The 15,011-nt window shown below is 41.6% G+C and overlaps 1 protein-coding gene across 1 annotated transcript; it reads right to left on the bottom strand.

The window, feature by feature from the left end:
• Window positions 1-6,372: 6,372 nt before the first annotated feature.
• RAN (RAN, member RAS oncogene family) lies at window positions 6,373-12,201 on the bottom strand. Its single transcript, XM_052796783.1, has 7 exons — window positions 12,055-12,201; window positions 11,034-11,076; window positions 10,029-10,113; window positions 9,813-9,938; window positions 8,571-8,758; window positions 7,811-7,981; window positions 6,373-7,702 (listed from the first exon to the last, which is right to left on the bottom strand). The coding sequence occupies exons 2-7, from the start codon at window positions 11,067-11,069 to the stop codon at window positions 7,658-7,660; spliced, it is 651 nt and encodes a 216-aa protein (XP_052652743.1). The 5' UTR covers window positions 11,070-11,076; window positions 12,055-12,201; the 3' UTR covers window positions 6,373-7,657.
• Between the last annotated feature and the right edge of the window lie 2,810 nt (window positions 12,202-15,011).

Here is a 15,011-nt window from a genome sequence, read left to right as displayed (position 1 = left end):
CCACACATATCAAAAAGACAACACCTACCCTTTTAAAAGCCTATTACCAAAAGCACTTGAAGAGCACTTGCAAAAGTAGTCAGCCGAAATAACTGAAAGGAGTAATAAAACAAGTAATGGAAAAATGCTTGCCCCAGGGTGTAAGTCTTTCAGACTGCAACGCAGAATACGTTACATGTCTAAATCATATTTATCCTTTACATGTTAATAAAGGTCCCTGCTGTTTACTGAAGTAACACTTGACCTGGAAAACCCCAACTTATTCACCTACAAGAAAGCGGCAAAACGCTCTAACTGACAAGTAATCTTCAAGTTGCAGGGTGCTAAGGTAGATTTTCTCAGGCAGCTTCCATTTAAATCACAGAAGTTCTAGTAAAGTCAACTGACCTATGCACAATGATTAGTGATGGCACAAACCCAATTATTTTCTGTTATGTTCATTTCTTCTCTTTAAAGCTTTTTGCTATGACACCCCATCAGCGCTATCTAAAGTGCTTTCCACAGGTTTGTGATCAGCCTCTCTCATGCATGGGTACAGGGAGTTCTTGCAATTCATTGGATACCAAGCTGGTCTTATTTTAAATTCTCTGTAGTGGAGAACCATCTAGCAAAGTTCTCAGTTGCCAGGAGAGTTTTGGCATTTCCCCTCCCTCTCCAATCGTCATCTTTCTTTCCCCCTACTGCTTTCTTCTATTTAGTTTGATATCTAATAGCAGACTTCCATTAAGTATAATTGCTACTAGTTAGTTATGCTTTGGAATGTTGCATTAATCATTATCACATTATTAGCATATAAGCACTTTGTTCTCTAGTCATAATTTATGTCTGTCTTCATCTGTTCTCCATACCTTTTCTGGTGGCCCAACTTGTGTGTATGCTTTCTTCTTCCTGCTTTTTTCCTTCATATTCCTTCTCACAGGTGCAGCCATTCACAACAGAGGTGTCATCTCACTGCCTAATGCAACATTTTGCTTGTTGCTTTCTCTTATCAACAGTCTAGGCTATGCTTCCAAAGATGCCACTTCGGTTTTGTGCCGCACTGCCTGGGCATCTCCTGTGATAGCTGCCATTAGTTCCATGAGTACTACTACATCAGCGAGGAATTTGTCTGTGTAAATAGTCAGTCAATTGCTTATTCCACACTCTGAACCAGGGACCTCAGCTGGACAGCACAGATGCAGTTTATCACCTATGAAATATGCAGAATGTATTTGAGGAACTTTTTAAAGATAGCATTCTCCAGCATAACTAAACTGTCACAGAGCAGTTCTTCCAGCCATCCTAATTTCAAGTCTGAAGGTCAGAGTGGAAAAACATCTTTCTCCCTTATTTACAGTCTCTTTACAGCAAAAGAGTAACTATAATACTCCAGGCACCTATCCTTCAAGCTTTCGATTTGTTTCATTATTCATACTGTAACTTGACTACAAGATCAAACTATGAATTACATGACACAGTACTGTACTAGATCTGATTTTTGCATATTCCTCACCAGATTTTTGCTTTGCATCAAGGTTAGGTGATCAGCACTTAATGCACAGATGGGGTTTTTTTCCAGATAAAGTTATACTTTAATTCAATTTCAATTATCAAGATGTTGACTGGTTCCATATAGTAAGCTCTGGTGTTTGGTTTTTTTTTTTAACCTACATTTGCTGAAGAGTAGGAAAAAATGAGGAAGTATGTGATGGCAGTGCCTAAGCTTTGCTATGCTAACAGCATTAGGATGACAAAAATCCTCCTGTAATTCACTGTCTTGGTCTATTTCACACTCTTAGTGGATTTAACTTAAAGACAAAATAGCCCTTTTAAAAGTCCAATTATATTTATCTTATTTTGTAACAAACGGAAACACTGTACAAAATAACTCTTACCTGCTCCATTTTAAATTTTTTTATCAACTAGCATCTGCTACTGCACATGCACTATAGCCATTTGCTACTGTTAAGAAACCTTACAGCATCCACATTCCTTCCTTCTTGAATACACGACACTTGTGCAACCCCAACAGGTACATTTCAATTTAACACCACCTCACTCGAGCAAAGCAGCTACGCAGACGGTGTGCCCCACCGTGCGGCTAAAACTGGTACCACAACAGCATTCCTCATGGAGCTCCCGTCGAAGTTTCATTCCAGCCTGGGATTACCATCTTCTCAGATGCTACACAGTCTACTTGCTAGCGAGAGACAAGAACTATGCAGTAACCATAGCAAGTAACCATCTCCATAGCAAAGATTTTTTTTAAGCTATATCAGACTTATTCAGCTAGTGAGCCGAGAACTACTGTCTTCCATCTGGTTTAAGCCTCACACATATGGCAACACCTTCTGCACTTCTGACTGGCAGATAACTTGTCTCAAACAGCTCTTCTATACATAATATTTGAAGAATTACTGTACTCACCTGCTATAGTTTGAAATAAGTTTTATAACTAGACATCAATTTAGGTATTCAAGTAAAACAAGAGATCCAGACACAAATAAGAAATAAAAATACTAGATGCAGAATCAAGAGGCAATGAATAATGCCAAAAAATACAAACAGATTTCTGTTTATTGTCACCCACCTTTTTATTTATAAATGGAACAAACCTCTTTGGCTTGAGCTCTTTCCCTAAATACTTGCCCTGCAAACCCAACTTGAGATATGTAAATTTTAACAAATTTTTTTATTGCATAATCCATCAAAACAGCCTGACAGGAAAATTAACTTTCTCTTATATTCTCAGTATAAGCAAAATACACATTGCTTCCCTCCAGCACTATTTTCAAAAGTCACCAAGATGCAAAAAAGAGTCATCAGCAAGTTACCACCAGTTTTGTCCAGTGAAAAAGCTTATAAAGTAGTAGCAATAGGAATTAGTATTGCAACTGGGAAATCAGACTGTGGTACTGGCTCATGCAAGCTCTTACCTGAAAAAGAAATTCAAAGCAAACAAGAACCATTTATATTAGCCACTTGATTTGCTATCTTTAGCTTAACACTTTGTACAGAACACTTAAATAGCTAGATCTAGAAAGATCCTGATGCTTCAGAGTTTAATCAGTGATTTTGTCACTCAGACAATCGTAACAGGAAGGACACTGGTTAGTTTTCTTCTTGGATGTTATTGATCACAACCACCTTATGAGCTTCCTGTTTATGACTGTCTATTTTACACTTAAGAGTTTTTGGTTTAGCTGCCCTTTTCAGTCCTTATTAATAAAGTGTCAACATGGAAATAGGCAACCGAGAGTAAACCCAGCTCATTGCCTCCTAGTAACCTGGAACTATACTGATGAAATTCAATTCTGAATACTAACATTAAATATATGAAAACCATTACTTCAGAGATAGTGGATCAAACATGAAAATTTTGTTAGTGTTACATGAAATTCTGTTTGTAACATTATTTGGGGAAATTTGTCCTCATATTTTCAATTCCCTCCCCCCTCCAAGCCAGTAGTAGAAATATGGGAAGCTGATTCTTTTAATGACAGAATTCCAGGATCTCAGCAAGACAGAAATCAACTATGACTACCCAAAATAAAATAGAAATCAAGCAACCTATTCCTATACTAAACTAGTGCCCCCATATGAGCATTGGCCCATTTCAGTGATATAGCTTGTAGAACACCAGCATTTTGGTAAAGTGTCATTCACTCACTGAACAATCTGTTCACTTCGTGAACTAGAAGAGAACTACCCACATAACCCAATCAAAAGCATTTGCCTTGTATGCTCAAATCTGTAACCTGAGAAGATACAGGCTCTGTGCTAGAGCCTACGTATAAATAACATGCCTTATGTCTCAACATTCAATAACTAGATATATCAAGAGGCTATGGTTTGGCTCATCAGTAAGTCCCACTAAGTCTGTTAAACAGGTTATCATATTAAGCCTTCCTTTCAAGCATAAAATTCTTCCAAGTTTACCTTTACATTATTTGTCAGGCAGCTGAGCAAGCTCTGAATCAGAAAGAGGAACCAGTCTTTTTTTACCCTCTTTGCTGGAAAGGCAATAGCTTGCACCACAAGGACAGTTACCAACAAGCCAGAGGGCAATGAAGACTCAGAATCACTACAGCTGTTTCCAGTATCATGACCTGGGTGTTGTCTGAAAAAACTACTGGCCTAGGACAGCATAGTCATTCATATTCTCTCAACACAAGTCTCCAGCTGAAAATGTTTCCCGATTTTGGCCACTTGCAGAGAGGCTCAGAAGTATTACAGGACACATGCAAGGAACAACTCCTTCATAGGATGCTCATAGAGCAGCTTGCACTAGAAATAAGAAGCTTCTTCAAGGCAAACTTTTCAGCTCAGTGCAAAAAAAAAAAAATCAACACATACTCACACAAAACCAGCCTATAAATAAATGCACCCATGTAAAAACAAACTGATCAAAGCAGCAGATTTAGCAATCTCTTAAAAGTAACTGAAAAGCTATCAATCCTGGTTTAAGTGGGCCCAATCAACTGTTTGCAAAACTCAGGCAAGAGGAAGTGACCAGCACTACAAATTCAGGTCAGGAAAACAACTGGCTTCGATCAAACTGTGTATTTCTGTTTTAGGAAGGTGAAGGCAGAACAATTTGTCTCAGCACTGTTTTCTCCACTAGTTTAGACTAAGACTGTATTAGCAACACAACAGAACTATTTCTAAAGGAAAAAGACAAAGACAAGTTCTGTTGTACTGTAACTTGCAAGCACAAAGGGCAGACTTCAACCTTCTTGGCATCCAGGTTTCCAGTTGTTGCAGAGTAGTGTTCTCTGATGTTTCTAAAGATTCTGTTGAAATCCTGAAAGAGCCAAAGGGCAACCCTAGCTTTCCTAAGGAGGCCTTTAATACTCCTTCATTTAAAGGTTCAGTGAGAAGTAGCAAAACATTTCCTCTGACAGTTTCTCAAACTCATGCTTTTGCCTTACCTATTTTGCACATGCACTAGTTCTCCAACTACTCTTTTAATACAACCCTCTAGGCTTGGACACTTAAAAACTCACAGCTTTATCACAAACTAGGAACAGTAAATGGCCCAGCACCTCATCCTGCTTTTGAAAATTTAAAGCTGAGCATGGTCTGTAATGACAAGTTACTAAAAACCAATCTGAAACCAGAGATCTTAGTGTTGGAAAACTCAAAACAGTGTGTAGGGAACAGTAGAACTCCTACAATCAATCTGATCTAACCATACAGCAGTCAAGCAAGTAAAACAAAGTAGGTATTGCATTGAAGGACTTCAGTCATCAATTCAGTCCTAATAATGGTAGAGCTCTAATACAGACTGATGTGACTATTTAGTACAGAGGTTCTTACAGCGCAAGTTTTATTTTCCTCATTACTTGACTAAATAGATAAAATTATTTTCCCTAACCCCAACTAGTGAAAAACTTCTTCTAAGTGTTACAGTTAAACTTCAACTGAGGAATCTGCACATGCAAATTACGACTACCTGCATTATTTATAATCAACAATTAACAGGAACCAAACGTGACAAACCAAGTATAATGCTGTAGCAGCAAGTGGACTTAATTCCACTCCCAAAACATTTCAAGTTGAAGAGATTACTTTACAGCAGGACTAGTATTACTGCCTACTTCAGAGATGAGGTTTTGTGGACTTGGAAGTAACACTGAAGATTACAAAGCAAAGCTCATAGCAGTTATACTAGTCCTTAAACAACTACTTCACTTTTTATAAATCTTTTCAGCTGTTTTGTAGCAACTCATACTAAGGCTAGTACTTGTGTGTAGCATCTGAGTTGTAAAGGTAACAATACACACACTATGAAACAATACAAATCTAACTTCAGTGCTGCTGTTTTTTCTTAAGGCATGTCAATACTGCAGGACTACTGAAGTTTTCTAAACCAATCTGCGTTTTCAGAAGTGAGACAGCTTGAAGACAAAAAAAAGCTACCACACCTAGTAAAGCAGCAGCAGATAGTCAAGCTAGCAGTATTAACCAAGATATGCACAGGTAAATTAGTAAACACTACAGCCAAGAACCTACAACATGAAGCTAAAGCAAGATGATGCAGCAAGATTCAATGGAATGTTAAGTGGGAGTTTGTCTTTTTACAAACCAAGTGTATGACATTCCTTATTTTCATTAATGAGTTTCAGGTCCTAAATACCACAACTCAGCTTCTCATTGACTAGCTAAAAACCAAAACAAACCCCCCTCAAAACCCCCAAACAAAACAATAACAAAAAAAACCCAAAACCACAGAACTCCAACTTGCATCAACTTAAAAAAAAATATTCCTTTACAACAGTATTGCAGAAGTAATCATCATAGTCCACAGTTTTTGTAACCACGTACCAGAATAGTTGAATAGTTAAATATTCAAGGAGGAGTTATGTACACAAACATGCAAGTTAAAAGGAATAAATGAAATGCTCCACTTTATTAAGAAACCAAAAATACAAAACTGAAGAGTTCAAGGCTTCATGTACTCAAACACTACTGAAAAATGGTATCTTAAACTTAGTTTTGTTTACTAGCAGTACTAATATTGACCAAGATTAATCTCTACAAGATAGTGTTAAAAGTTGACATTTTCCACCATTTGTGCTGTAATACGCTAGTTTCAAATTAAGAACTTGGTGCAGTTACAGTAAAGTCTAGATATTTATATAAATGTGGTTGTAGTTAATATGCTGTTTTGTAGCCAAGAGCTTTTTAGCTCAAACTACAGCTGTTTTCTAGTTAGTGAATTTTAAGATGCTTAGAGAGAGTTTGTTTTAATCAGCTATAGCTCTACTGAATGATGTTCCATGCAAAGATACAGCTTTTAAGTCACCTAACAGACCTAGATGCCATTTGTTTCTGGCTACTAAAAATACAGAGCTCTGTGAAGGCATGTTGTAAAACATATTAAAAGTTAGAGAGTTGAGAGACTGTATCTAATGGTAGCATATGCAAGCTGAACTACACACTTTTCTCTCACGATACCCTGCAGACCACAAACATTCCCATTTGCATGGGAATGTTGATCCAGTCACACTTACCAGTCAAGTGTTCAATGCTTTAGTTTTACCTGGCAGTTAGTTCAGCTTTCCTCAGGTGCTTTACTTATATGCTTCAGGAAACCAAGGAAGGGTTAACTGTTAGCTCTGATTTAGCAAGAGGAGCATAACATGAGAAGCAAGAAGGAAAAGGAGAACAGAGAATGAGAAATGCAGTAGACAACCAAGTATTAGCCTCAATTGAAGAACAGAAGACACTTTGAAGAGTTTTCCTAACAATGCATGAAAGTTCACTTGCTTAGAGATACTTGAAATACAACTTTATTATCTAAACAAAAAAGAATGGGAATGACAGAAACAAGATTTACCACTTAACACTCTTAACTCTGATGTGACTGCAGCAGTCTTATATTTGAAACTCAAAAGGGGAAGTAATTGCAGTCCAGAAAACAGCTAAATATGCAGGTCCAAAATATGAAGTTTTTTGTTTTGGTTTTTTTTTTTCCATTTTGTTTTGTTTGTTTTTTTTTTTTTTTAAACTGCCACATTCACTCCGAAGCCCATTCATCTCTTTCAGCATCCCAAAGATTAAGCACATGTTCTGCTCAGCTAGATAATAAAGTGGCAAACACGCTGCACCACTGACATCACAGGACAGTTGCCTATAAAACTAGACTTCTGACGCTGGGCTCCAGCTTCATCCCTCACAGGTCATCATCTTCATCTGGCAGTGCAGTGGTTTGAGCAATCTGGAACAAAGAAGTTACACTTAAGAACTGTTCTTCAGTTATTTGCCCCAGGAGTCCAAACACTATTTATCAGGTGATCATTTGGCCTTCGTGCCCTTTCTCACTTACCTGTAAGTCTTGCTCATACTGTGCTGCCAGTGCTGGGTCCATAACAACTTCAGGTGGTGCAAGAGCAGGCATGGCAACAAACTCCAAGTTAGGATCTCCAATTAGCTTTCTAGCAAGCCAGAGGAAAGGCTTCTCAAAGTTGTAGTTACTCTTAGCTGAAATGTCGTAATACTGCAAAAAAAAAGTACATATTATACATTATTTAAAGAAAAAAAACAGACAGACATATCTAACTGATATTTAGGCCATATCAACATTAACATGTACATAATCAACTCTACTTTTACCTTAGTATTCTTTTTGACCGCATGACTTCTGTTTATGCTCTCAGAAACAGTTATAAGTGTCTAGAAGTGTACAGTTTCAGGCAAATAGGCAGAAATTGGTAACTGAAAAGCAAGGGATCCAATCTGATCTCAGATGGAACTTCCAGGAGGCAACAGTGCATCTATCTTTTTCCTATGACTTGACCTACTTTAGTCTCACTTCTGTGTCATCTGATGAAATTCTGAGCAGTGGAAGCCAAATGCACACAAGCTCTTTAAGAACTTATCATAGCTTCTGCTAAAGACCAGTGATGATCATCTTTAACATCATCACCTCCCCTTTCCCTGAAGTTAGGTTCAAACGGCCAATAGGATGTAAAGTTGAAGTATTACAGCCTGTAGCGACAAAGGCAGAACACTCGATTACTGTGTAGAACCCAACTGCAATCAACAGACCCAACAAATTTGATTCCTACAAACCCATGCAAACATACCTGGAGATTCTTCTTCCTGTGGAAGACAATGGATTTTGCCTTGACTTTTCTGTCCTTAATATCCACTTTGTTGCCACACAACACTATAGGGATGTTTTCACATACTCGTACCAGATCTCTGTGCCAGTTAGGTACATTCTTGTAAGTCACTCTTGATGTTACATCAAACATTATGATGGCACACTGAGCTGCAAGAAAAGAACAGTCAAGAGTTACATCAGGAGAGTAAGCACTTGCTTGTAAGATGGGAGACAGAAGAGGTACCCATAGAAATCACACATTAGGGTAAGTGTCTGCATTAACTTTTCCCTCTCAGCTTCACAGTTCCAAGAGGCCATTTTCTGTTAGCAAGTTCAACACACAAACCCACAGAACTCAGCCCACGACCATGTCATCTCACATCTTTAGTGCCCAATCTTAAACACCAGCTAGTTTTATCAGTGCAACTGTCCCGCTGAGTAACATGCTGTTGCATGGTAGAAGAATATGCAAGGATTACAAAAGTCCACTTTGATTTACACAAATATTTGACAGAAATCAGTTAACACCTATTTAGCTAATCTCAGACACTGAAGCTTTCAGGTAGGTTGAGAGCTTGTAGTCCACATCTCAGGATGCTCTTGTCCAAACAGCTTTTCAAAGAACACGGGGGCTTGACTCGATCCTGATACTTCTAAAGGAAAAGCAACAATGTTGAACTCCAATAATCCCTTGCAAAATTTTAAAGATATGCAAGTGACTAAAGTACACACAGAACAGAGCTTCGCCAACCAGAAGTAAGGGACACTATCAGTAGTTCTCTAGAAAGACAACTAGACTCTGGGATGGAGATGTACCACATCATCGTATCTAAAAATCTCACAGTTTGTGTGTTCCAAGTTCTTGCCTCAGCACAGTACGTTAACACAGATATAAGCTTGTACTAACTGAAGCACATACTTTCATCTCTTAACCACTGAATTCCATCAGCAAGATCTTGTCATTTAAGGTGCACCATTACTTTTCGTTAATATCAAAGGCTGCAATAGCATACTGAAACAATCTTAGAATACTCCTACATCAGCACAAGTTGCCTAGCAAAGAAAATTATCACTACATGAAGCTACATGAGGAGTCTGAAGACGCAGAAACCAGCTCATCACTGCAAGCCACACTGACAGTTTTCAGAGTGGCCAACATGAATAGAATTAAAGATTGAACTGTAAAAGGTACAGAATATTCCCACATATACACACATCTTACCTTGGATGTAATAGCCATCTCGCAGGCCACCAAATTTCTCTTGGCCAGCTGTGTCCCATACATTAAATTTAATAGGGCCTCTGTTAGTATGGAACACCAGAGGATGAACTTCAACACCCAGCGTTGCTATAGTGGTAAAAAAAAGCAGTGCAGTTACCAAGTCATGAATTGCACTTCTAATTGTAACATGTATCTCAAACATTTCTTCAGACATACCTACATACTTCTTTTCAAATTCACCAGTCAAATGACGTTTTACAAATGTTGTTTTACCAGTACCACCATCACCAACCAGGACAAGCTGTTGATAGATAAAGGCAAAAAAGTCAGAGCAATACACTTCTAGAGACATTTATTTGTTGTTTTAGTGTAAATAAAAATTATTACTACAAAGACATTAGTCCTACAAGATGCTGTAAACAAAAGACTGAATTCCCAATGACTCACTGTATTGGGATCTAATTTGTTAAGCCTATCATGCTCTAACTCTAGCCACACTTATCCAGTTCCTGTAGCTGAAAGCTACAATGCATTGTGAATATGGTTCTGCTAAACTACAAGTGACTGAATTAAGAATATCTGGAGTTTTCAACCTGAATGTGACCACACTTAGAGAGCAACTCATTTAAGCACCCAAACTGGAGAAACCCACTGTAATCTTACAACTGAAACCCCCCCCCCCAAAACCCCACCAAACAACTGCACTACTAACAATTGGAACATTCTAGCCAAGCATGGTAAGAAACACAAGTAACAACCTGCCATGAAGCAGTCTTAAGGATTTCTGACTGTTAAGATAACAACAACAAAAAAAAAGCCACCCACACACAAAACACCACAAAATGCTGTTCCAAAACATTTTAAGTTTTCTTCCCTAAACAATTAATACACAATAGAAAACAGACTATTCCAATTCACTCTAAGCACTTTTTGCTGTGAGCTTCACTTCTGAAATTTTAAAATCGTTCTGTAGGCAAAGCATCACTAAAATTTATTACACCAAACTACAAATAGCACCAGACTGACACGGTGCAACGGAATCTTTTTGTACCAGTGATATGCAGCACAACAACAAACTAACGGCACCGTTAAGGGAAGACCAGCACTTCAAAACCAAACCTACCATCCACGTCGGCACTCGAGAGTCGCTCGTGCTACTTTCCTACTGAAGGGAAAAAAAAACAACCCAAAAACCAACAAACGACTAAACCACTCCCTTACCTTAAACTGCACTTGGGGCTCTCCTTGGGCGGCCATGCTGGGTCTGCAGGGGAAATGGAAGCATGTGAGCTCACAACAGGCGAGCCGATTCAAGGCCCAGCCGGAAGGGGCCGGGCGCCGTTTCCAGTTCCCAAACCGCCTCCTAAGGCGCGTGCTCCGCGCGCCACTCAGCGCCGCCGGCGGAGGGGCCGGGGCTCAGCCCACGCCGCCGCTCTCCCCCCCCCCCTCCCCCCCCGGCATTACGGCGCGCGTGGTCCCGGGCCCATTCATGGGGCAGGAAGCGCCTTCCACGTCTCCCCACATGCGGCGGGAGCGCGCGCGGTAATGGCGGCAGCGCCTCCCCGCCCACCCCTGAAGCCCCATAACGGCAGGCTGCTGCCGCCGCCGCACCCCTTCGGCTTTCGGGCTCCAAAACGGAGGGAGCGGCCGAGGCCGCGGCCCCCGAACGGACGCCCCTGCGCGGGCCGACCCCAGCCTCGCGCCACGGAAAGGCCTTCCCAACCCGCCCCTCGCGAGAGCCGACCTGCCGATCGGGAGAGCCCAGAGCAAGTCCCGCGGGGCTCCCCAGCGGGGGCCTTCCCCCGGCCGGGCCCCGGCCTAACCCCCCCGGCCCCCGCCAGCGGGCCTGACGCGCCCTCCCCGCCGTGGGCCACCATGACTGAGCAGCGCGCAGCAGCTCCCCTCCCCCCCCGCCGACTCGGGCCGTCGGAGGCCCCGCGCTGTTTCTCCTCCCGGATTTCTCCCGCCCTTTCGGCCGGGACGGCGCTGAGCGCGGCTCCTGCCCTCCTACCTCTCCCACGCCGAGGGGCGAGGGGAAGAAAGGACGCGGCACAGGTCGGGCACCGCGGCCGCAACGCTCGCTCGGGCCCAGCCTCGCCGCAACCCAACCCACCCCCTACCCCCGCTCCTGGGCGGCAGCTAACGGTGACCGCCGTCCCCACCGCTCACGCTCCTTAAAGCGGTCGCGCTTCCCCCCGCCCGCTGCCGGGAGAGAGAGAGGAGGACGCCCCGACCCCGTTACCTTTCCCGAGGCTTCTCTCCGCGTCGCTCCCTCCGGTGACTGGGCGCTGCGAAGATGGCGGAAGCGCGGTTCAAATACCCGGAGAGCGACGCCGCGCGGCCACAGGGAGGGGGAGGGGTCGGCCGTCACGTGGTAAGGGGCTGGGCGGGAGGCCGCCAGGCGCGCGGCTCCTCGGCCGTCCCTCGGCCGCTGGCCCCGGGTGTGGGAGGGCTGGCGGGGGTCTGTCCGCCGCCGCCGGCCGCTCGTCCCCTGAGCGGGACGGGCAGCTCGGTCCTGCCCTCCGCGGGCGGCAGCGGCCGGGCGAGAGTCAGCCCGCCGGCTGAAAGGGAGCGGCTCCTTTGTGGCGCGGGCAGGAGGGCGCGCACGCCCCGCTGGCGGCCGCAGCGGGTTCCGGCCCGCTGAACGGCCTCCGGCCCGGCGCCAGCCCCCGGCTGTCAGAGAGGGGGCTGAGCCCGCCGTTCTAAGCAGTACCTTCTGCTGCAAAGCCCGAGGGCTGCTGAGAGAGAGCCTCTCTGCCGCGCCGAGCTGCTCAGGGAACTCGGCCGTCTCCCTGTTTCATCGTTAAAACGGCATCAGAAAGCGCTTCAGTCAGCTGACGGTACTCCTCCTGCAGACAAAGTTTAAAAATCGCGTGTAGGTACTCAGAAAAGCTATTGAACCGCCTCCGGCGCGGTTTAATAAAGCGGTCTGTAAAAGCAGCAGGAGATTTTAATTGAACAGCTTTCAGGTAAAAACGGCTGTGGTGGTCAAAAGGACCTTCCTTGAATGTACCTGGTGACCGTTATTTTCAGTTCTTTACACACAAACTGGTCTGCATTCACTAGAGAGTGCATTAATGAAAGTAAAAGTTCTTTTGTAAGCCCAGGATTTAGAATAGCGCTCCAAGCTCTCAAGTCCAAACTTAAGTGGAACAAACTTGTTCAAAAACTGACTTTCAGAGAACGTAAGTGTTTTGCATAGGTCTGTAAATACCAAGTTCATGGGTTCACACTGATTTTTAAGGTCTCTAATATTTTTTTACTCCAGTATACTTAAACAACTTTTATGAGGTCTGCACAATATTTGTTCGTGCACCCCATAATCTAGAATAAATAAAAGATTTTTTTTTAAATGCCTCTGGATTGAATTAACATAGAAAATACTTCATGGCAGGCGATATATACAAACATAGCTTATTTCTTGTTCGTTTTCTACAGACATAGATGCAATGTATATGGAAAGTTTTACGAGAGTGGCTGCGCTGTGCTGTAATATTTGCTTATTTGATAGTGTAAAGTCAATCCAAATGTTGCATAAGATATTCTTTGTTGGAAAAAATCACCAGCTTGTTGAATTTGCCCTCCCTTTTTTAGACGAGTTGGGTTTGTGGGGCTTTTAGCATTTTTGCTGATCGCCTCTAGGTGTCAGGAAGGATATTTTTCAGAACATGTAACTCATCTTAAATTTTTCACAGCACAATGTTGTCTTTATAAAACCCTTGTGAATTCCACCTCTCTTCTTGACAAATAGGCGTGTGTTTATAAATAGGAACCCATAAAGCCATATTAGGGGTGTTTGGCAGTTTTTAAGAATATAAACACTTCTGGGAAAAAAAAAAGCAATCTGTAACTGTGTATAGAACACTAGGTGTACTTTAGAAACTTCTCAACGTTGTTACAAATTTAGTAGAAAGCTACTTTTTTTTCCTGCAAACAAAATGGTAATGCTATTGATACTTTAATTAGGAATAATTAAAATAGATTTCTAATTTAAAAGTCCTCTATCATAGCATTTGAGCTCCTGGCAAATATTTATTTCATTTTTATGAAGATAAATTACTACATGGAATCTAGTTTTTTCATCTGTTTTATCATCATATATAAGCAAGTGTTCAGTTCAGAAGATCCACAAAACAGCTGCTCCAGATAACCCCATTCAGCAAAGGCAACAAAACACATCCAAGCGCTCATTACCAGTGTTAGATCACTATCTAAAAGATTAGAGTCCATAACACATCACTAGGTAATCAGCAGAATAATTACTTTTAAAAGATCTTTACATTTCCTGTATCTTGACTCAGATCATCTGTGAACAAACTTAGCAACTCACTGATGCAAATAAACGCACAAAGTAAAAGGCAGCCCTTACTAAGCGAGTGTCTAAAGGTGCAAATGAGGAATGGTACAAAAGGTAGTACTGGAGATAAACAGAGTCACGTTGCTAAACAGCATATTTGAATATAACTGCTCTGTTAGTAGGAAGCAAAATCCTTTTGTAAACTGTAAACGAAGGCAACAATATATGCAGGCAAGCAATGAAAAAGAACATAATTGTACTTCCCAGTTAAAGCAGCGAATTGCGGAAATGTCTCTGGAATATGAGCTCAAGCAGGAACAGAGGTCTGCAGACTGGTGTTCAAGGCGACACAGGAAATTACACTAAAAGGTTTGAAGAGGAAATTAGTCCCTTTCAGCATGGATAGATAAAATGGATCATACAGTGGCAAAATTCAATCAAAATATGTATTCAAAAGACAAACTTTATTCATTTTTTTCACCAAGTAAAACATGTTTGACTCTAGGTTTCGTTAAGAGACTACACTCTTAGAAGATAAGCCTCTACTAGGTCAATGATGAAGGGCAGATGTAGATCTAAATTTTCTCAGAAAACAAAAATTCAGCAATTTACTGTCATTAAAGCGGCTTACACTGCTAATTCAGGATCTTTTAAATTCCTGATCCAGCACTGGAATAAAATTCTTGAAATAGATGAGGAAAATTACGCACTGGATTATTACGCTCAGTATCCAAAGCTAACATTTTTAGAATTTACAGTTGCTGAACATGTAGTCTAGAAGATAAAGTCTATATATGATAGAACTGAGATACTAATAATTACAGGTAATTGACTACAGTCTGCAGCGGTACTTTTTGGCAAGCACCTATGAACACAATACCACTGAGGATTTTCTGCCTGCC

The sequence above is a fragment of the Harpia harpyja genome, chromosome 9, assembly GCF_026419915.1.
Source record: "Harpia harpyja isolate bHarHar1 chromosome 9, bHarHar1 primary haplotype, whole genome shotgun sequence".
Lineage (NCBI taxonomy): Eukaryota > Metazoa > Chordata > Aves > Accipitriformes > Accipitridae > Harpia > Harpia harpyja.
This window is presented reverse-complemented; position numbering and strand designations above follow the sequence as displayed.

Bases quoted from the DNA above. Each gene is read 5' to 3' on its own strand.
- RAN (XM_052796783.1), bottom strand. From the start codon at position 11,069: ATGGCCGCCCAAGGAGAGCCCCAAGTGCAGTTTAAG. The intron at 10,114-11,033 runs GTAAGGGAGTGG...ATCTATCAACAG, and splicing joins AGCCCCAAGTGCAGTTTAAG to CTTGTCCTGGTTGGTGATGG. The intron at 8,759-9,812 runs GTAAGATGTGTG...CTTTTCTTGCAG, and splicing joins AGATGGCTATTACATCCAAG to CTCAGTGTGCCATCATAATG.